The following is a 21,387-nucleotide window of genomic DNA, read 5'->3' on the forward strand; positions in this document are numbered from 1 at the left end:
CGCGCGGGGGGCAGAGCCCCGTGGACCGTGGCGGGACACAGCCTTACAGGTGTGCACGTGCGTACGCACACGTGTGTGCCCGTGTCGTGTTCCCCGTGGCTGTGGTGGTTTGCGTGTTGAGGGACGTTGTCCTCGTGTAAGAAGTCCCGTGGAGTGGGTCAGGTGGCACCGTCTCATCGGGGTCCCCCAAGTGAGAGTCAGGGAGGGCTGCCGTGGGGGGCCCTGAGCCTGCACAGTGCGGACCCCTGAGTCTGGGCCACACCGTCTCACTGCCGGAAGGGACATGGGGCCGTTGTCCGTACGCGTCACGGTCCCGTTCTGATTTTACAGGGGCGATGAGATCTGGGGGAGAGGTCTTGCCCACAAGGTGCCCCAGTCACCTGGCGGCTAGTGCTGGGGTCAGGGAGAAACTCAAGGCCTGAGCTCGCCCGGTCGCTTGCTGGCTGCCTGTTCTGAGGGACGCCTGGGAAAGTGGCCCTCTTCCTCGAGTGTGGAAGCCTCTCCTGGGCGTGAGACGCCCGGTGCTGTGACAACAGTGGCCATGAACGTGGGCTGTGGTGGAAGATGTCGATACCCACCCCGGAAAGGTGTTGGCTTTCCTCTCTCTTGAGTGTGGGCCAGGCTGGCGGCCAGCTTCTCAGGTGCACCTCCTGCCTGCTCTCCGGGTGTCCCTTGGACCAGGTGGGGAGGCCACCCCAGGAACACTGGTGCAGGCCCCAGGCCTGGACGTGATCCCATGAGACCCCCGTCCCTGCCAGCAGCCGAGGTGAGACCACGAACGCCGTGAGCCCTCTGTCAGGGCAGCTTGTCACCGGGCATGGACACCTCAACAAGGACCGGTGGCCGCAGAGAGCCGGCTGTGCCGTTTGCAGAAGGCCGTCCCTGGGATGCAGAGCCCCAAACCCTGCATTCTGGCTCTGCACCTCAACCCCTTGGGCCAGCCCCAAGGCGTGACAAGCTGCCACGCCCCACAGTGCTCGACAGTCTCTTCCGGCCGTAGACCTTGCCGGGGTCTTCACTCTCGCGGACGTGTCTCCAGGCGTCGGAAAGCCGTCTCTCCGCCTGTGTTTCAGACCATCGGCCCCGGAGCCAGACGGCCGGCGTGGGTTCAAATCCCTGCTTTGCCACGGGGGGCTTCGAGACGCCCCGATTCCCCTGCCCGTCAGATGGGGGGCGTCCCAGGATCCGCTTCAACGGGTGGTTCCAGGAGGGGGAGGCCCACAGAGCAGGCCGGAGAGCACCCTGCCCGCCGTGGTTCTCTTGCAAGCGCTTGTGGCCGTCGCTGCTGTAAGTCTGTCACCACAGCAAGAACGACCATGCTCTGTGCCTGCCGAGCTCCTGCCGCATCCCGGGCTGCGTGCCTGCTCTGCACCTGCTCCCCTGACCCTCGCAGCGCCCCGGAAGCAGGTGTGTCCAGTCCTGTTGTGCCGCTGGGTACTCCGAGGCGTGGGGGCGGCCGAGCAGCAGCCCCGTGTCTGTCGTGCCGAGGGATGTGAGAGGCTCACACGGCCTCCCGTCCCCACCCAAACAGGAGAAAACCCACGAACAGGAAACCACGCGCTTTCAGGCTCCGTCTGCGCTGCCTGCCCGCGGCTGGCCGCCTGCTGAGGGACGCCCACCCGCCCGGCCAGAGCCTCACGTGGAAGCCCTGGCGCTCAGAAGTAAGGAAAGGCCTGGTCTGAATTCGGTGGACACTGCTGTGTTCACTGTGGACGATTTTCGCCAGTGTGGCCCACCCCTGACCGGGCCGCACGTCCCCAGGAGCAGGACCGTCCCAGATGCCAGCGCTGGAAGCTGTAGCAGCTCGCAGGAGGTTACGGTCCCTTCTAGGCTGCGGTGTGTTCGGACGGAGGACCTGCCGGAGCAAGCCTGCAGCGGAGACTGTGCCCACAGGCACATGTGCTTGGCCTCAACTCGGCGCCGGTTGCCCGCCGCCCGTGTGCCCGCAGAGCCCCTGCCGAGGATGGGTGCCCTTCTCTGCAGACGGAGCACGGGGCTTGGAGCCGTGAGGTAAGCAGCGTGCTGGGCTGGGGAGCCGGACATGCTGCCCGGGGGCACCTCACGGCCAGTGGCATGTGAGCAGGCACCGGGAGAGGAAGGCAGTCCTCCAGGAAAGAAAGACCTGGAGAGCACAAGCCAAGGCCCTGCGGTCTGTGAAGGAGCAGGAAGGGTTTGTGGTGCTGATCCCTCTTTGTTTTTTTCCTTTTGACCATCTCACTGTCGGGGGGAGGTGGGATGCGTTCCCTCCCACCACAAATGACGCAGCGGAGCTTCCTGCGTTTGGGGAAATCGCAGGGCTCCACTCACCCGGAGGGCCACGGAGAGGCCTTGCCCCGGGAAAGCCAGCTTCAGCCTCACAGCGTCTCCCCTGCTGGGTAAGTGTTTCCCTTCCCTTTCCAGATGGGCCAGTCAGCTGAGTGTGTGGGGCTCGTGTGGGGCCGGCCCCGTGTGTGAGCCCTGGCCTGGCCCAGTGCTCCTGTGCCCACACCGCCATGCCGGTGCAGGCCTGGGAGCAGCTGTGTCAGCGCCTCCCGAGGGAGGGAAGAGGTCCGGGGCCGCTCTGTCTGTCGGCCCCTCCCCCGCAGCCGTGCCCACACGCACACACACAGGGGCACCCCTCAGGGCTTCCACTGGACCTCCTGGCTTCTCTGCGCTGGTACCGTGTGGGGGCTCCCGCGGGGGTCCCGACACGACTCACCCTCCCACTCCCCACCATCTCCCTAGAAAACCCGTCTGCGGCCGGCTCACTCCAGCCCGCCGTGGAGCCGGTGCACGCACGCGCACGCCCGTGTCTCCGACGCCCTGGCCCACCGGCCGGCCCCGCGTCAGCCCCTGCGAGCCCGGGCCCAGCGGCCCTTACCTTGGTCAGGTGCAGCTTCCCCCCCGAGCCTCTGGTGCAGATGATGAGGTGCTTGGAGAACAGGAAGCACTGCCGCTCCCCCTCCTTCTTCAGGGACAGGGAGCCCAGGCGGCCCCGGGTGATCTTGCCCTTTTCGGACATGGGCACCTGGATGAGGGAGCCTGTGGGCGGAGGACGCACCCTGAGCCCTGCTCCCAGGGCCTCGCTCGCCTCTGGCCGGCTCGGTAGCTGCGGCGGGTCCCAACGCCAGGCCCGGGCAGTCCCGGCTCCTGGCAGCAGGGGTGCACCCCGGGCAGTGTCCCCTCTGCCCTGTCAGCCAGATGGTGGAGGCACGCGGAGCAGGGCTTCCGGCAGGACCCGCTAGTGCCCCGGCCAGAGCCCTGGCAGGTGGAGGAGCCCTTCGGGGCACGTGGGGCTGGGCTGGGGCGTGGGGGGCAGCCCACGTGGGGAGCTGGGGCTGGCCCAGACGAATCAGCACCATGCACAGCCCGTGCCACGCAGACATCACCAATCAGACGTGGCTCACGGGCCGCAGAGCCAGACGTGCCCATCCCGAACACCCTGTGCTGAGAGCAGACCCCAGGGAGGAAGACCCCCACCCGACCCCCACACCACACGCCTCCGTTCCCACCTGCTCAAGGCCTTCCGGGTCAGGCACGCGCACACCTCCCCTGCGCCGTGTCCTGCCTCGGCCACCCTAGCTCTAGCTCACGACCGTGGCTCCGAGAGCTGCTCCCCGATGGGCAAGCCCTTCCTCTCTGGCCCGTGAACTCCCACTAGTCCTTCCCCTCCGGGAAGCCCTCCCCGACTCCCTCACCTGCTCTGCCCCCCGCCCGCACCCATCGGGGCCTGGACCACCGCCCTGCGTCTGTCTCCTCACGGCCCCCTCTCCCTGCAGTCTGCTTCCGGAAGGTGGGGCAGGTCTCAACCCGGGGTGTCCCTGCGGCCTGGCGCTGGCCCGGCATGAACGAGCACGTGTCGAACAAGCGAGAAAGCGCTTCTGGATCCCCCTGCCTGGTTCCAGGTCCAGCACAGCCCCGAGGGAGGGAAGGAAACACTCTGCTTGGGGAACAGAGTGGCTTCCTAGCCTGCGGGGACGCTGCCTGCGCCAGGAGGGGTCATCCTTTGGGCGTGTCCAGCGCAGGCCCAGTGCGGCTCAGGGTGGGGGGCAGGCTAAGCCTGGGGAAGGGCACAGGGGCCACACGGTGGCTCAGAGCAAAACTCCAAGCTGAGGATGCATGCAAACCCGCCGGCCAGGCTGGGGTGGGGCCTCTCTTCTGCTCGGAGAGTCCCAGGGCTGCATAGAGGACCCCCGGGAATGCAAGCAGAAGCTGCAGCCCACAGAATGTGGGCTCTGGATGGTGGAACCCTCGGGGACATCGAAGCTCCAATGTCCCCACATGGGCAGCCAGCGTCTCCCTGGCCCTCCTTGGGACTGAGCCTTCTGGATGCGGCTCCGCAAGGGACCACGGACGATGAGCAGAGGACAGAGGGACTGAGCCACACTGCCTCTGCTGGAAAGGCTTGTGACCCAATAGTCTGTATCTGGCCTTGTCCCCTGTGAAAAGCACGGGTCAGTGTTTGCTGGGACACACGACAGACACACCAGACACCTAGGGAGAAGCGTGTCTACCTCTGGAGGGAAGGACACGGTGAGGCCCACAGTATCCATGTGTGGATGTAACGCCCACGGCCCTCCAGTGGCCTCGGGACCCCCTGCAGGCACACCCTCTGGAGGGGTCCCAGGGACACCCCGCCCTGCTGCACGGCCACCTGTGCCCGGGTGGGGGGGCGTACCTTGTCTCACAAAAGTCTGGCTGGTGTCCAGCAGGATCTCACAGCCTTCGATGATCATACGCTCGATGGCGAGGTTTTTCCGGATGTTCTCTGTCTCGCTCACTTCGTCGTGCATTATCCTGCGGGGACGGGAAATCCATTGGGGCGGGAGGAGGGGACGCCAAGTCTCTGGCCAGCCCCAGCGAGAACGCCTGGCCCCAGGACTCTCGGAGCCTGCGGTCGTGAATCGAGGGTCCCCTGCGCGCCGCACACTCTATGGGCAGGCATGGTCTCACTGTGTTCTGGAAACCCAAGGAAGCAGGTCTGTCTGACCCGAGTCCGAGCCACGTGCAACAGAACAGGGAGGAAGAGGGGAGCTCGGCCAACGCCCTCTGTCCATTACTCCTCCCCTCAGTCCACCACGGCCTTGTTTCCAACCATAGACCAGACCCTGGTCGGCCCTGCCTCAGGGTCTTTGCACTTGCCATTTGTTTCCCTAGAATGTTCTTTAGAGGGTTGTTTCCTTATGGAACGGCTACATTTAGGGGCGCTGGCAATGCAGCTGGCTCAGGGAGAGACCGACTTCTGTTTATGTGGAGGGAAGCAGGACACAGCAGGTCACTGATCTGAGACGAGACCACTCTGTCCTGTCCGGACCGCCGCAACGCCCCTCACCTCCCGCCCCTCACCTCCAGCAGGTGGCGCCATCTACCTGCTTTTAAGGAAGCATCAGGCGGGCATCAGGGAAAGGCCCGGGGATGTCCAGGGGCAAGGAGAGACTGGAAGAAGTGCCCCACCTGCTGCAGGAGAGGCTGCTTCTGCCACTTATGGGCTGGCGGTTCCCGCAGGGACGTTACCCCGTCAAACCCCAGGACACCACTCAGGCTGGGCGTGCGTGGTGGAGTCAGCACGCGGAGCCCTTGCACATAATGGGCTTCAGGCACTGGCCTGTGTCTGGCGCGTGGCAATTCGGTGAAAGACAGCGATTGGCGGGTCGTAACTTAGACAGTATTTTTATCAGTTGTTTCTTCCGGCTGTGGCACCCCCCGCGGCGCCGTCTGTCCTCAGAGCCTAGCCCCAGACTGTCTCTCGGAGGGACGTGGGACCGGGGAAGCAGCCACGGGGGACGGGACCCATCCCTCCTGCCGACGGCGAGGCTCCCCCCAGGAGGGTAGTCGTTTGTGAAGCAGTGAGCCTGGATTTGCTGGGACACATGCGTGGCCCCGCGGCTGCTCAGACCATGCGAGTCCCGGGCTGGGGTCTGCCTCGGGGTCCCAGGCTGTGCGCAGATGCGGGCTCACGCACATGCCGGAGCTGGGAGCCCGGTGGGTAGGGGTGAGGAGGACGGGGGCAGGCCTAGAGGCCGGTGGAGGACGGTCCCCGGGAGGTAGGGTGTTTGTGAACACAGCCAGGGGCCTGAAACTCTCCTGGGGCCTCTGGGCAGGGAGAGGGGGAAGGGCTGCTGTGCACCAGGGCCTTGAGCTGGGGCAGGTCCAGGTGATGGGGTAGGTGGACCCTGGGGGATGGCAATCGGGGTCTCAGGCCAAGCCCCTGGACCCACGTGTGCCCCCCTCCCTGCACCCTTGTGTGCACCAGAACAGGGCACCCCATGGTGAAAGAGAGCGTCACTGCCTCACAGGGGCGCCTGGACTTCTCCCTGGGGAGGGGGGCAGGATTCAGCCGCCGGCGACTCAGAAGGACAGAGGTTCTGTGAATCTGCACTCACGCCCCTGCTAACCCCTTCTGCCCGCCCCGGGTCCCAGATCCCGCCTCTGCCCTGGGGGAGCCGTGGCCTGACCCGCGGCCTCTCACAGGCCCCAGGAAGCCTCTTAGGGCCCCGGGCAGGGCTGTGTCGGGCTCCACACCCCGCGGGCCAACCCTCCTTCGAAGCTTCCGGCAGCCAGTCTCTGGGCACAAGGCCTCTCCTCACGTCTGCCGCTGCAGTGGGGAGCCCCCGGGTGGTCTCCCCGGGCTTGTGATGACCCCTGACATCTCGCTCCCCTGACCTCCGGACTCTCACGCCCTGCTCCCCTCCTGTTGTCTCTGCCACCGCGGCCCGTCTCTGGTCCACGAAACAGGAAGGACATCTCTGCACGCCGCACCTCCCGCACCTTCCTCCAGCCTCCTGGCAGCTCAGCCCAGGACCTGCCACACTCCCTCCAGCCACGTCCCTCCAGCTAAGAGGCCGGAGACTCCTGCCGGTTCCACCTTCAAAATGCCCGGGAATCTGAGCTCCCCCCTCACCCCACAGCTATTGTCTGTCACCGGCCACCATCATCTCCTGTTCGGGGTGTTGCCAGGGGTGCTGGGCGGCCCCTAGGTGCCCAGCTGTTTGGCCCGAGACCTGATCCCTGTCCCACAGGGTCCTGGAAGCACAGCCCGCTCTTCCCCTGGGGCCCCTCGGCTGCTGCGCCTGCAGAGAAAAGGCTCCCCTGTCCCCTCCAGGCTCCGGAGACTGGGAGGGGCAGGTGTGGGGCCCTGACTGAAGGCCCCCAGTTCGTGTCCTCACTGACACCACGGGCTGCTGACCACAGCCTTGGGTGTGCAGAGCCGTGGGGAGGACACGACTGCACTGGAGGACCAAGGAAATGGAACCTCCGTGAGTGTACTTCTCTGAAGGCTCCGTGCCAGGGACACACCAGCCACAGGAACCTGCCCCGGGCCATGAACTCCTGCCTGCGGAGTCTCCCCTTCCTGCTGCCGTAGGCTGAGCCCTGCCTCCAGTTCCTACCCTGGACACACCAGCTTTCATGACCTGAGGCTGAAACTCCCAGTGGGGCATCCTTGGCCGTGGCCTGGCTATGAGGGGAGGGGCAGTGTCCAGAGGTCAGGCTCTCCAGGGGTCGGGCTCCCCCGTTGGCTGGGGGTCGGGCTTGCGAGGGGAGGGGCTCACCTGGACAGCTCCTCCAGTTTGGACTTGGCGTAGTCCAGGCTGTTGCGCTCCACGTGTTCGTGAGGCGTGTGGGCCAGGAGCTCATGCAGCGTCAGGATGTATCTGGGAATCTGGGGCGGGGCAGGGGGGCGGGGGACAGGGATGGGGACAGACAGAGGGGTGGGGCATGGGGAGGGACAGAGGCAGGGATAGAGACGGACAGAAGGGCAGAGGCAGGGTTAGAGATGACAGAGGGACAGAGGGACAGAGGCAGGGGGGGTGGGGGGGTGGGCAGGGAGGAACAGACGGACAGGAAGACAGAGGAGGAGGCCGAGAGCGACCGTCAGCTGCGAGGACCCCAGGAGTTGGGCGCAGGAGGGAAACGGGCCGCCCTCTGAGCCTGGCGGGGGCCCGACGGGGACCGGAGCCCGGAGGAGCGGGAGGCTGGGTGCCGCAGGGGCAGGGCGGGCGTGGGGGGGGGGGCTCAGGACCAGGGGCACCGCGCCGCGCAGGGGACCGGCCCTCCCTGCTCCTGCTCTCCCGGCCGCTCCCCACCTGGAACATCGGGTAGGTGAGGAAGGTCTCCAGGGTGCGCTCCTCGCAGTCGGGCTTGGCCTCGTAGTGCTTGAGCAGCTTGTCGAAGTCGCGGTTCTGCTTGCAGTGCGCCAGGATCTGCAGGCTGTACTGGTGGTTGCGCACGAACTCCTGGTAGATGTTCAGCATGGGCAGCAGGATGTCGAACAGGTCCGCTGCAAAGGGGCGGGGCTCAGCGGGGTCGGACTCCGCCCCCCCCGGCCCGGCCCCGCCCCGCGGGAGCCCCGCCCCCCGCGGGAGTCCCTGTCCTGGGGAGCCCCGGTCCTGCGGTCCTGCGGTGCGCGATGCGGTGGGGAGGGCTCCGGCACCCCTGCCTCCCCCCAGGGCCAGAGAGCGGGTCCCAGCAGAATCACACTTGTAGAGACACCCGACCAGTCTGGACCCGTGTCTCAGAGGGCCCCGGAGAGCCGGTGCAGAGGGCACTGCGGCAGCCCCCGCCCCTCCAAGATGCAGACACTTGGAGGGGTCCCCATCTGGGTCCTTCCTGCCGGGAACCCCTCTCGGCGGAGGGAGGCTGCCTCCAGGCGAGGTCACACCCCACCGCGTGACTGGCCCAGGCGGGCGTGTAAAGGCGGCCCCCAGCCTCAAAGCACAGCACCTGGGAGGGGCCAGCCCAGCTCCAGAGTTCCTGACGGGTCCATGACACCCCCGCTGTAACTGTGTGGTGACCCCAATGCCCCATTCTGGCTCCCTCACCGGGTCATATGGTGGGCCCCCAAGAGGCCTCCTTCCCAGAGTGTCCCCCCTGTGACAGAGGTGATGACTGAGGTCACAAGGTGGGTCCACAGCGGTCCTGGAACCAGGTCTCCGAACTCCCGGTCCCAGGCTTCCCACCACACCTCACACCCTCCTGAGTCTGGCCCTTCACCCATCTGTCCCTCCGTCCTTCCAGACCTCCCCAGCACTGCGGCCCCAGGGTCCTCCTGCCCTTTCAGTCCCCCAGAGCCCAACCAATCTCCCCAGACTCTCCCTTCAACTCGGACCCCACGGCTTACACACCCCACTAAGAAACAAAAGCAGACTGGGAAGGAGAGCTCCTGGGCGGGGCTGTCCACCGCCCCACGGGGCAGCCCTGTCTCCCAGGGGTGCTCGTATTCTGATTTTGGGGAAAGTGGGGTTCTCTGATGTGAGAAAAACAAACAAAAGTGCCCCCTACCCCGAGGCCTCCAGAACCTAAGGGCCAAGAAGCTCTTCGTTCCAGAAATTCTACTTCTGGAAACCATTCCCAAGGAAATGCTCTGTAAACAGGAGGAAATGTCACACACAGAGACAATTATTTCCAGCCCCAAGAACTGGGACCGACTCCAAAGAGCCAGGGACAGGCTGTGGAGAACTACGCAGTCATCAAAAAGCATGCGCCCAGGATGACAAAAACAGTTGTGCTGTCAAGTAAGTTAAAAAAAAAAAAAAAAAAGGAAATAAACAAAAAAAACAACACCCCACACCAAGATTCAAAATCTAAATTCAGTATGTTTGGAATTATGTAAAATGGGGAAAAAAATCCAAGATCTATGCATAAAAAAAAATTGGACGAAAACACACTGAGATGTTTATGGCAGTTTTCTTTGGAGGAAGAATGATGATTGATATTTTTAAACCTTTTCTACTTTTCTGGATTCTCAAATTTTCTCAAACGATATTATTTTTAAGAGGGAAAAGTAGATAAGTAAAAATATATTGCTTCCTCCTAGAAATACGTTTTTTGCCAACGTGTGTTTCCCCTTCTCCCCCTGAGGGATTGGGGGGGCTGGTAAGGGGCCACCGCTGCGCTCCAGGAGGATGGGAGGGCCGCTGGCTTGGAGGGCGGCCCTGGAGAGGGACGCCGGGGGGCGGGCTACTCACCCAGGACCAGGGTGGGCCAGCTCGAGATGCGGGCCTTCAGGCCTTGGTAGAAGATCTGGTGCAGGAACATGATGGTCTCGCTGCAGGGAAACACGGGGTGAGCTGTGTCCCGGGGATTTCCTGCCCCTGAAGGAGGCCCCCACCCAAGCCGGCAGCCAGGGACTGGCCGGACGCCAGTAGCAAGCCGCTTCCTCCACGGAGCCCTCAGGGAAAGCCCATCAGCATGGCCTGTGTTGCTCGGGGGGCCCAGGGCTGGACGAGTACACAGGTCCTTCTGTTACAAGGAGAGTTCCAAGATGGCCCCTAGTCAGGGGTCACCAGCCTCCCTGGGCTCCCCAAGTTCTTGGATCTGGGACTGACCCCGGGGGACCCCAGAGGAGCCCAGGGCTCTGGAGAGCACAGAGTAAAGGCCACTGACGGGTGCACAGAGGGCTGCGGCCTCAGACCCACACGATGTAGGGCCGTGCTCTGCCTATGTCCTGACCCCGGCAGTGTGGCCTCGAGCGAGCTGCTATGCCTCTCTGAGCCGCAGATCTTTCTGTACAAAATAGGAAGGGGAAGCGAGGTAACCCCTGCAAGCAACGGGACGCTGTCCGTGCCTGGGGCATAGCGGGCGCTCTGTAAACACTAGCTCCCCACCACCCTGTGCAACAATTAGGGAAGTGGCAATCCTAGCGTTCCCCCAGCACCGGCTCTGTCACCACCTAGAGTGCCCGGGGAATGCGCGCTCCCCCGGGCAGCTGGCCCCAGAACAGCCCCAGTCTGGTCCCACAGCTCACCCTCTGAGGACAAGGGAGGTTCCTGTCTCCTCCGGCAACCCCCGTCCCTGTCAGCTGGTCCTTCTCTGCTGCCACTCACCACCCCAGCCCCTGCCACCTGGAGACCTGGCGGGGGGGGTCCCCCGTGTGTCTGGGGCTTGCCTTGAATCAGACCAGGGAGTCTGGTCGTGCACCTTATTCTTAGATGGGTAAAGTGAAGCCCCAAAAGGAAGGGGTGGGGCAGCCTGAGCCTCTAAGCCTCTGTTCTCACACCCCCCACCAACCCCCGCGCTGTCCCCCCTCCCAGTGCCATATGTCCCCTGGAGCCTCACTCCCTCGAAACCACAAGACTGGACAGGGGTGGAAGGTGCCGGGGGTCACGGGCCTGTGGGCAGCCGAACGTGGGGTCTCCTTTGTGCACGGAGGGGCCCCGAGACCCCAGGGGGAGAAGAGGGGAAAGCTCAGGGGAGAGTCGGGGAGAGAGACACACACAGACGACACCTCCAGGCTGAACAGCACAGCCTGTAGCTCGGTCAGGTCAGCCAGACACGTAGGATGGAGGGAAACAGCACCAGGGAGAACACGAACAGGATTCTGAGGGGGCGAGCTGTTCTGGGCTCCGTTCTGAGCCTGGGTCCTCTCGGTATGGAGACTCCACGGTCTTCTCCCTGAAGTCCCGTAAGAATGGTCCCCCCAGCCTGGAGACACCTGATTCCCTGACCAGGGCCACCCCACATGGCTGGAGGCCTTTTCAATTTTAGGTCCCCTATAGAGGGACTTCTGACAGGGCTAGGTTCTGTCTCTCTGTGGCCGACTAGTCTGTCGAGTTGACAAATGCACACCAATCCCTAGAGCGTTGGCGGCCACGTGTGAAGACCACTTGGACAGTTTAAAGGCAAGAGACTGACCCAGGTGTGTGTGGGAATGCACCAGGGGAAGAGGGTCCGATCTGGGATGGCAGACTGGGCATCGGGGGCTTCAGGGGCTCTCGAGGGAGCCAGGCAGCTCTGGGCTACCCTGAGCACGGCCCCAGCAACGCTCAGGGAGTCGTTCCCAGGCACCTCCAGGCGAGACCTTCTCAGGAGGCATCGGGGAGGAAATGAACTTTCTTAAATTCCAACACTGCATGGAGGATTGCAGTAGCATGATAGGAACATCGTAAGCTGGGACTATAAAAATACAGTTGACGAAGCCTCCCTTTTTAAGGTACAAACGGAGAGAATTTCACTGGTAACCTTGTGATTCTCTAGAAGCTACTATCATTACCGATCTTCTAAGAAAATCAAATGATCTCATTTTGATTTGATTTGCTTTTTAAAAAAAATCACGGTTATGTTCACCAAACATTTTCTCTACGTAGCGTCCATCCAAATTCCTTCTTTTAGGAATTCTGTAGCCATGTCCAGTCATTATTTTGTCTCTTCTCAATTTTAGATAGCCCTGCACAGTAAGTGCACAACCTAACGTACACATTGTAGACACATTTGCTCAGTGATCGGACCACTGGTCGTGGGTTGGCTGTTCTAACTTTTTATTTTTTGGAATTTTCTTATTTTGCCCTGTGAGGCATATCCTTTCTTTCTGTCCTCTGCTTTTGCACACACACTCATCTGTTTTACTTTGTTGCTTAATTTTTACATAAAGTGCTCAATGGCAGTCAGCGGGAGCGAGACGCGCGGTCCTCCCCAGAGAGGTCAGCCGACCGTATCCATCACACATGCCTGCCGTTTCTGCTGCTTTTCTCCGCTGCTTCTCACCCTTATGACTTCTTACACGGTCTTAGGTCTGCTTCTAGACTTTCCATCTTACTTTCTCACACAACCCTCAGGCTGTTTTCATTCCTTTTAATATATTTATAAACTTTTATAACAATTTAATTAAAGTGCGGCATGTTTCTTTCATTGTTCTTGCTTGGAAACACTGTAACCCACTTCTACGTATTTGTTCCTTCAGCTCAGCTTCAAGATCATCGAGCTGAGCAGCACTTTGGCTGGAGCTATATTACGTTCATAGACTATTTTGGGTGAAGCTAGCAACTCTTAACACTGAACTCTTCCCTCCAAGGTGGCGGCCGTGCCCTGCTCTTGTACAGTCTGCAAGCTCAGAGATGTTTTTACATCTTGAGACACTTTGGAAAAAGACAAAAGAACATTTCATCGTACGTGAACATACACGACATTCATGTTTTAGCATCCATAGTGAAGTTTCATCGGAGCACGGTCACTCGCATTCGTTCATGGTTTGCCTGTAACTGCATTGTTTCAGCACAGACCACATGCCCCACAACGTCTGAAGTACCTCCCATCTGGCACTCTATAGAAAAACCATGCTGATCCCTGGCCCATGCGAAGAGCATCCCTGAATTGTGCAGTGTGGAGCTGGGGCAGCTGTCCATGATGACCCTGACCCCACCCACAGCAAGAAGGACCCAGACACAGGGTAAGTCATTATTTAAGTGTGACGGGTCCCACAAAGGCAGCAGGGGGCCCTGGGAACACACAAGCAGGGACTTAAGCCTATGGTGGGGCATGCGGTGACCAGGGATGTGACAGCCAAGAGAAGATGTGAAGACGGAATAGGAGACACCTGTCAAGGATGGCAGGGTGGGAAAAACGTTGGAGGGAGAGGCGGGGACCTGTCTGCAGAGCACACCTGGGACGTGCTCATTCTGCCGGGTGCTCCCTGAGCCCAGAAAGGAGTGTGACCCCCAAAGGCCAGTCCAGGGTAGGTGGACAGAGCATGGTCCCTGCACTCCTGCCCCACACTTGGTCCATCTCTGGCCTGTTACCCACCTTCCCACTGGTGCAGACACGACTAACTCATGGGGGCATGCTGCCCCACCCCCCAGTCTCACCATCCCGCTCAACCCAGGACGGCAAGCCGCACCTGCTCATCGGTCAGAGCGGCATCGATGTACAAGCCACCTGCCCCCCGGAGGGATGCCTCTGGTCCCCGGCAACGCCTGTGGTGCCAGCGGGGTGGGCGCTGGGCGTGGTTCCCACCGCAGGAACCAGCCCCAGTCTGCGAGCTTACTGTCGGCGTGAACCAAAACCTCCCGCACGTGTTTACTCAGAAGATCTTTCTTCCCCTGCTGGGGGGGTGGGCACACCGTGAACCCCTCCCTGCCCCGCAGCAACTTCCAGGAATCCACCAGTCTGGAAAGGGTCCTTCTGCAGCTCCAGCAACTACCAAGTTAGCACCAGGTTTCCAAGGGTGCCGGACCACTCAGCCTGGAAGCAAATCCAGGGAAAGCTTTGTGTGGGAATATCTTCTGCTAAGTGGCACAGTGGCCTCTCTGGTCGGAGGCAGGAGTGCCAGGCAGTCCATGTCCCAGGGGCTGCTTCGCAGTGGGGCTCATGGTCAAGGGAAGGTTCTCCAGCCGTGCAGGGGCAAGGCAGAGTGCACATCCAGACCCTTGCGGCCATGAGCAGAGGGAGAAGGCTGGGGGTCAGGGGATGGGGTCCCAGCCTGCTACTGAGCAGGGTGGTGGGGAAGCACAGAGCTTAAAAGGAAACAGCTGGGCTAAAACTGCAGCCCACACAATGGCTGTGTGCCCGTGAGTACACCCTGCAACCTCTCTGAGCTCCAGCCTTGTGGGGCGTCTCTGGAGACTGGAAAGCACGCAGGTGCAAAGCTGGTTCCGTGAGGCGCCACCGTGACGAGGTGAGTGCCGTCCAGAATGTTCCCTCCAGCTATGTGCTGGCTGGGGTTGTCACGACAGCAGGGGAAGCATCCGCCCTCCATTCCTTGTGCACCCCAGGGCACAGAGGAGGGACAGTGAAGGTCCTGCTGATGACCGCAGGGCAACCACTCCCAGCCCGTTCCTCCTGCAGCCTGGGCGCGGGGAGGGGAAGCCCTCCGCCTGCTCCTGCTGGAGATCAGAGCCCGGGGAGGGAGCCAGCCGCGCACAGGATGTGCTTCCCCAGATAGGCTCGTGGTGTTCTCTAACTTGAATCAGAGAGCAAACGGGAAGGCGTGGACGGCTTCTCCTTGTCAAACCATCCCTGCATTCTGGGGGTAAGTCCCATTGGGTCGTGATGTATTCCTGGATCCAACCTGGTGATGTTCCGGGTCTCTGAGATCTGACAGGAGACAGACTTTGCTTCGGGCGCTAGAGTGATGCCGGCCTCACAGAGGAGGAGGGAAGCGTGGCCTCCACGTTTGGTATGGGTTCCGTTCTCCCGGGGCATCTCCGGGGCTCGACTCTTCCATTGGCGTCGCGCTCCCACGGAGGACTGCACGCACAGCTCCGGCAAGAGGCTGCGTGTGAACCCCTTTTGGATCCTCCAACACCTGTAAGAGGCAGTGTCGCTCCTGGAGGCCAGGAGAACCGCTCGGGCTGCCACGGCCTGGACCGGGGTCAGTGAGACCGCGACGGCGAGCGCCCGTCCGCCGTGGGCCCCCTGCCCCTTGTAGGCGGTTGGTGCCAGGAGAGGAGGGGGCTTCCTCCCTCCTGTTTATTCTTAGGTAAAGGCCTCCGACCAGATCGTGCACTCGCTGAAAGATAAAAGCCATGGGTTGTTTTTTCAAACAACTTTTGAACAAAGGCTGGGAGCTGGCCTGAAAACTCGTAACCGCAGACGCCAGGCAGAAAGAGCTCCGTTAGAGATGGATGAAGAGGCTAACAAAATCATAGAAAGAGTCAAGAGACACAAAGCCCAGCTTTCTTAGAGGCCGTAAGAAGGGTCAGCAAAGGCTTGCAATCGTGGCCTAAAATGCAAGCACGGAAGGCTACTAAGGCCTCCCACAGCACAGGGGGCCCCGCACGGCCTGGGTTCCAATTCCACAGCTGCTACCCGCAGATTTCCTTGATAAACACAGAATGGCACCGAAAATGTATTTTCCTTGTGATGTTCTGAAGCGTTTTCTCCTCTCCAGCTTGCTCTAGTGTAGGATATGGTCTATAAACCATTTAACGAGCAGATAGCGTGTTGACTATGTTACCAGGAAGGCTGTCCGAGCTGAGGTTTGGGAGTCGAAAGTTACAAGTGGATTTTCAAGTGTGTGCCCCTCTCCCTGGAGCTGTCCAGGGCAGGGCGCTGCCTGCAGGTGTGGTCCGGGACCTGTGGCCCTGGCACTTGTGGGAGATGCGGTTCCCTGGTTCTCCCCCAGGCTTCCCAACAGAGAAGCACACGGTGGGTTACCATGTCCACGCTCACGTGTGCACGTCCGCGGACCCCAGCGCACTGCCCAGGGTGCTCAGGAAGGGACGCGTCCTGTCGCTGTGTCGGAAAGACCCCACTGTCGTGTCTGGAGTAAGCGTTACCTGATTTCACAAAAATGTAAAGGATTTTCTTTCTTTAGGAAATAAAGGTATTTACATAATGCTTAAAAATTGTCTTCAACATATTAAGAAGCAAACCTTGTATGTATGCACGTGGTTCTGTTTGCAGAAAGTCTCATGAGGTCACATGCTGTTCCCCTCCCCGTCAGCCTGTCTCTTTCCTGGCCCACCGTGGAGCGGCGTCCACACCACGGCCTCAGGCCTGCCCACCCCAGCGACTCTGGGCCTCTCCAGCCGGAACCCTGACTGGCGTCTGCACCTCTCCCCTACCTCCGGGCAGCCCCACAGGCCTCCTGCCCCGGGAACCCCTGGGTCCTGTCTCAGGGCGGGCCTGGGTGAGGGCCGGTCAGAGTGAAGCAGCCGAGAGAGGCGTACCTTGGCGAGATCACAGCTGAAGGGCCATCTCGGGGCACACAGTGGCCCACCCTAATTCCTGGGGGGGGGTGTCGCTCGAACATTGTGCTCTGGTTCTGTGTTTCAAGTCTGCTGCTTTTCATCCAGTCTACCCAAGGTGAGCCCACCAAGAAGCTCATTATTTAAACCATTTCTTAAACTCCTTTTAGAAAGATGCTGACGGAGGAAGAGCAGCTGCCCACTCAGCCTCCTGGGGCCCCGCGAGCCACAGGGACCCTGCAGTCGCTGTTTGGGAAAAGTAGGTGCGTTTGCAGGGCAGGTGGACCCCGCGGCCCAGAGCCCGGCCTCCAGGTCATTATGGCCACGTCAAGATGAGGAATGGAGCACTGCTAGCCTTTGGAGCCCGACTCAAAACTCGAAACCAATCCGATCTGCTTCTCAGTGTCAGCACCGAGGCCGTGGGAGCCACGGTCCTCTGCTGGGGGGGCCGGTCTGGTGCCCCGCAGGAGGTTTCCAGCAGCCCCGGCCTCCGGCCCCTCGCAGCCCACGGCACCCCTAAGCCCAGCTGGTTCTGACTATCAGACGCATCTCCAAACACGCGGGGCATGGAATGCCTCCCCCCACCGCTGCATGGCCTGTGTGTGCCCCACACCCACACTTGTGAGGGGGTGGCTCGGAGCCGCGTGGCTCGTGGGCTTCCACGCCGCGGGTGCCATTGGCTCCGCTGCGCTGGGCGCGACTGGCGGAGGCTCTGCTGTGCGTGGTCTCATGCCCCGCGGCCCTGCCCCTCGGGGAGCGCACCTGTTCAGGAAGATGCTGCTGACGTCATCGTGCGTGATGGGGGGCTTCTTGGAGCTGGCGGCCATCCGCAGCGGGCGCAGGAAGTTGTTGACCAGGATGTGCAGCTGCTGCACGTACTCGGCCTCGGCCTCCAGCATGCTGAACACCACCTGGTTCCTCCGGCGCATGCTGTCGGCGTGCGGAGAGCGGATGTAGTCCTGGATGATGGTCTTCCACTTGCGCCGGCACAGCCAGCCCCGCAGGAAGCTCTGCACCTGTGGGAGGACGGGGGGCGCGCTCTGTCACGGGGGTGGGGGGGCAGAGACCGAGGCTTGGTCACCCCGGCCCCCTCTGCCGGCTGGGCGTGCGGGGAGGGAAGCCTGGCCAGCCACCGCCGCCTGCGAAGTCCTGGGCGAGCTGACCGGCCCCTCCGAGCGGGTTTCCCCATCGGTAGGCGGGGCTAACGAGGGGGTCCCGGACCCCAGGGCGGTTGGGGGTGGTGGTGGCAGCATCTGCCGGGAGCTTTTGCCGGAAGTGGAGGTGCCAGGCCCCCGCCCAGCCCTCTGCCTCTTAACAAGCCCCCCGGATGGCTGCAGAAGCCCCCTCTGAAGGAGAAAAAGGGTGGCCCGAGTCTGCCTCATGGGAGGGGCCGGAGGACGAGGCCTGCCGGCTGTGCCTGGAGTCTCCCCCCGCCTCTCGGCTAAGGACTGGCCAGAAAGCCCAGAAGTTTCAGTGAACACTCCTCCGGAGAGAGGGCGATTAGCCAGTGAACAGAACATGACGAATGAGTTAATCTCGGTCTTGGGGCCTCATTAGCGCTTCGGAGAGGTTCCAGCGCCTGCCCAGATTTCTCCTCCTCCTCCGGGGGGAATGAACGCGGACACTTGAGCTGGGAGTCAGGCTGCTCAGCTCCGCCGGTGTGTCGGCAAGAACTGAGTGGGGGGGGGGGACCTTGACTCCCAGCCCCACAGAGCTCAGGCGGCTCCTGCTGCTGGGGGGAGCGCCTGGGGGTGCTGGGATCACCCGCTGAGGACCAGGCACAGAGGCCGTTAGTCTCAGCAGAAAGGGGGACACGAACAGCAAGTTCAGGGGTCAGGCTGCAGGTCTGAGGCCGGGGCCGTGTGCCCCGGGGAGGAGACCAGCCCCGAGCCCAGACCCCTCTCTTCCGAGACAGGGAGGCTCTCTCTACGCGGGAGCACTTGCCGAGGCCCCAGGACGGTGAGAATCGAGGGACGGGGGCGGACTTCAGCTGGTACTTACAATGTTCCCGCGAGAAGGGCTTCAGTCGTGGCTGGGAAGCCCAGTGGTGCCAGAGGGCAGAGGGAGAGCCCGGGTGCCCCTGCCAGGGTGGGGCCTGGCTGGGACCTGGCGGCAAACTCCAAGGGCCATGGGGACCTGGCGGGTCCTCCAGATGCAGGAGGCCGGCCGGTGGGACTAATGGGGCTTGTGTGGGAGGCGGGCCCTGGGCTGTGCCTCCTCGTGTTTTCCAGGAGGTCTTGTGTCTGGGGACCCGAGGACGTGCCTCTGGAGCTGGGGGCCTGGGGCTTAGCGTCACGTGCAACGCCGACCTGTGTGACTTGGGCACGTCCCTTTGCCTCCCTGCCTCTCAGTCTCCCCGTATGTGAAACGCAGATAATAACGAAACCCCAGAGGGTTCTCAGTTAGGAATGAATTAATCTGCGTACAGCTCCTAGAATAGCGTCTGACACATAGAAAGTGCTTAATGAATGTTAGCTATTTCTATTTTTGAGAAACAAAATCCAGATTTTCATGGGAAATGTTTAGCTTTTAAAGCACTGGCAACAAATTAAAAAGAACAAAAAAACACACTGTGTGGGCTCAAAACCCCAAACATGCCGGGAGGCTGAACTCGGCCTGGGGGATGCCCGTGTGTGGTTTCTGGTCTGGGGGGCACCGGAGGCGTTCTGCCCCCCTCCACGTGCAGGGTTGTTAGGTTTCACCGGTCTGTCTTACGGTGACTCAGGCTCCCCGGCTTCAAGCCTGGCAGCCTGTACACGCACACGTGTCCCTTCCCTGTGCTGCCCTTGGCTGGTCCAAGGTGCTGGTTGGTACCCCAGCCACCGGGCGGGTCCCCAGGGCCTCCTACGACCTCTGGACTCTCAAACCAGCAGGGACAGCTCGGGGGACCAGAGGCTCCTCTGCCGAGGTGGGTGTGGGACTAGAGGGGGCAGCTGTGAGAGGAAGGGTCTGCATGAGGAGGGGGGAGGGGCAGGGGGGCGTGTCAGTGGAGTGGGGGCAGGGGGTCCTCAGGGCCTGTCCTGTGATGTGAGAAATCCCGCAGCTGCAGCCTGCAATCTGGGTTCCTTCTGCTTTGGGGCCCGTCCTACCCCCAAAACAGGGTGGAGCCATGACCCCGGGGCAGCTCGGAGAACCTGCCCTACTGTGCTGCTCAGGGGACCTGTTCAGGCTGAGGTGGGGGGTGGCCTGCCAAGGGGGCAGGGGGACAGGGGTGACAGTGCCAGGAGGCTCTCTAGGAAGGCTGGTACAGACCTTCTTGATCTTCTTGATGTCACTGTCCTCGTCGTTGGGGGTGGTGGTCTGGGTGGACTGGATGCGTTCATTGTCCTTGAGCAGGGATGCGATCTGTAATGGAGACATGCGTCGTGGGGTGAGTGAGCGCCCTGCCACCTGCCCCAGGGGCCCCGCGGCGTGTGTCCCCTGCTCTGTGCAAGGCTGCAGAGCTAGGCAGTGAGGGAGCCCTGGACTCGGAGCCCCGGCGCCAGGGCTGTGGGCGGCTGGCACCCCAGGAAGCCTCAGTCTGTGGTTCTCCTCCCTTTGCCCCAAACCATCAGCCCCTTTGTTTTTAACTTTGGCAAGCTAACCTCAAATTTAACCATTTTCACCCATTTGGTGCACGGCTGAGTGGCATTACAATACGTGCCCACCGTCGCTGCCATCCATCTCCAGAACTTCCCATCTCTTCCCAAGAAACAATGTTTCTCAGTCCCCATGAAACAACGTTTCTCTGCCCCCCTCACCTCCCCGGCCCCAGCCCCCATCCACTTTCTGACTATGAACTTGACTCCTCTCCGACCTCCTCCAGGACTGGAATCCCACTCGGTGCAGGTGTGGCCCTCCAGCTCTGCCCACGCTGCCGCGGGGGTCACCAGGCCTTCCTTGTTAGGCCCGGGGAATTTTTCATGGTATTTACATACCGTTTTGCAATCCCTTCATCTGTAAATAGATACTTGGTAGTCCCTTATTTTTTTCAGACGAAACTGCTGGAATCAGAGAAATGCGGTGTTTCTCTGCTAGCCTGGCCTCCCCTCCCCCCTGGGCTGCCCGGAAACCCTTTTCTGCCCCGGAGCCCCCTGTGGACACTGCTGGCCTAGAAACAGGGGCCAGCCGTGGGGAGGAACACTTGCGCCGCCCTAGAAAGCCTCCCGTCGTCTGACGTGGGCATCAGAGTGCAGCACAGCCTCAGGGAAAGAACAGAGGGGCGGTGCCCAGGAGAAGGGGTGCCCCGGGCGACACAGCGGCGGGTCCCCTGGGCCTCCCTGAGTGGACGGCCAGGTCGTGCTCTCCCTGCCACTCCGAGCAGGTGCCGCCTGCTCGCTGCTCCGTCCCAGCTGCGGCTCGTGTCCACCTGCTCCCGGAGCCTCGCCGGGGCCTGGTGCTCGGCACAGACGCGGATTCCAGGAGAACCCGGGCGACGGCAGCACCACAGAGCTGGCCCCCAGGAGCGCTCTGCCCCCGCCGGGCCTCGCGTGGCTAAAGATAGCAGCTCGGGAGCCTCCAGACGCCGCCGCCTAGCCGGCTGGCACTGCACAACGCGGCTCCGGCCCCTCAAGGCCACTCGCCGAACCGCAGGATGAATGGGCTCTCACAATCAAGCACTTTGAAAGCAAAATGGAACCGTTCCCCGCTCTCCACTCCCCTGGTTGCTAAAATTACCCCCGCGATGCTCGCAGAGTGGCGGAAAACATCTGAGCAGCGCTGGGCCGCGGAGCTTTCTCCTTTCTCATGTCGCCCCCCTTCCCCCACCCTGGGTTTTTTCAATTCTGAGAACTTCCGCAGGTTGACATAAAGGTTGACTCTTTGTGCTCCAGAGGGACGAGGGGCACACGTGCACACACACACGCACATACTCACAGGCACACTCTTCGCTGAGGAATGCGGAGGTGCACAGTCAGCATTCCCCCAGCTTTGCACACCGAAACCCTCTTCTCTTTGCAATGGTGGTGTGTGTGCGCGTGACTGTGTGTGTGTGCAGCCGGAGTTTAGATCTGACGGCGACCTTCTCAGA

General features: G+C 61.8%; 1 protein-coding gene and 1 long non-coding RNA gene across 8 annotated transcripts in view; one reads left to right on the plus strand and one right to left on the minus strand.

Moving 5' to 3' along the window:
* The window catches only part of RASGRF1 (Ras protein specific guanine nucleotide releasing factor 1), an 88,115-nt gene that overhangs the window by 37,436 nt on the left and 29,292 nt on the right, over positions 1-21,387 (minus strand). For 5 of the 7 annotated variants that reach the window (XM_059179798.1, XM_059179795.1, XM_059179794.1 and 2 more), the window contains exons 4-10: positions 19,632-19,724; positions 17,142-17,395; positions 9,945-10,024; positions 8,064-8,257; positions 7,530-7,639; positions 4,658-4,776; positions 2,861-3,021 (exon numbers count right to left, since the gene is read on the minus strand). In XM_059179798.1, the coding sequence (XP_059035781.1) occupies positions 2,861-3,021; positions 4,658-4,776; positions 7,530-7,639; positions 8,064-8,257; positions 9,945-10,024; positions 17,142-17,395; positions 19,632-19,724 (1,011 nt within the window). Of the gene's footprint in view, positions 1-2,860; positions 3,022-4,657; positions 4,777-7,529; positions 7,640-8,063; positions 8,258-9,944; positions 10,025-17,141; positions 17,396-19,631; positions 19,725-19,963; positions 20,063-20,296; positions 20,420-21,387 lie in introns of those variants that run through there. The other 2 variants (XM_059179800.1, XM_059179799.1) reach the window with 2 other exon arrangements.
* The window catches only part of LOC131835489 (uncharacterized), a 38,968-nt gene continuing 35,582 nt past the window's right edge, over positions 18,002-21,387 (plus strand). The window contains exon 1 of the long non-coding RNA XR_009355186.1: positions 18,002-18,338. This is a non-coding gene — a long non-coding RNA (uncharacterized LOC131835489). The remainder of the gene's footprint in view (positions 18,339-21,387) is intronic.

This window comes from Mustela lutreola, chromosome 7, assembly GCF_030435805.1.
Source record: "Mustela lutreola isolate mMusLut2 chromosome 7, mMusLut2.pri, whole genome shotgun sequence".
NCBI lineage: Eukaryota > Metazoa > Chordata > Mammalia > Carnivora > Mustelidae > Mustela > Mustela lutreola.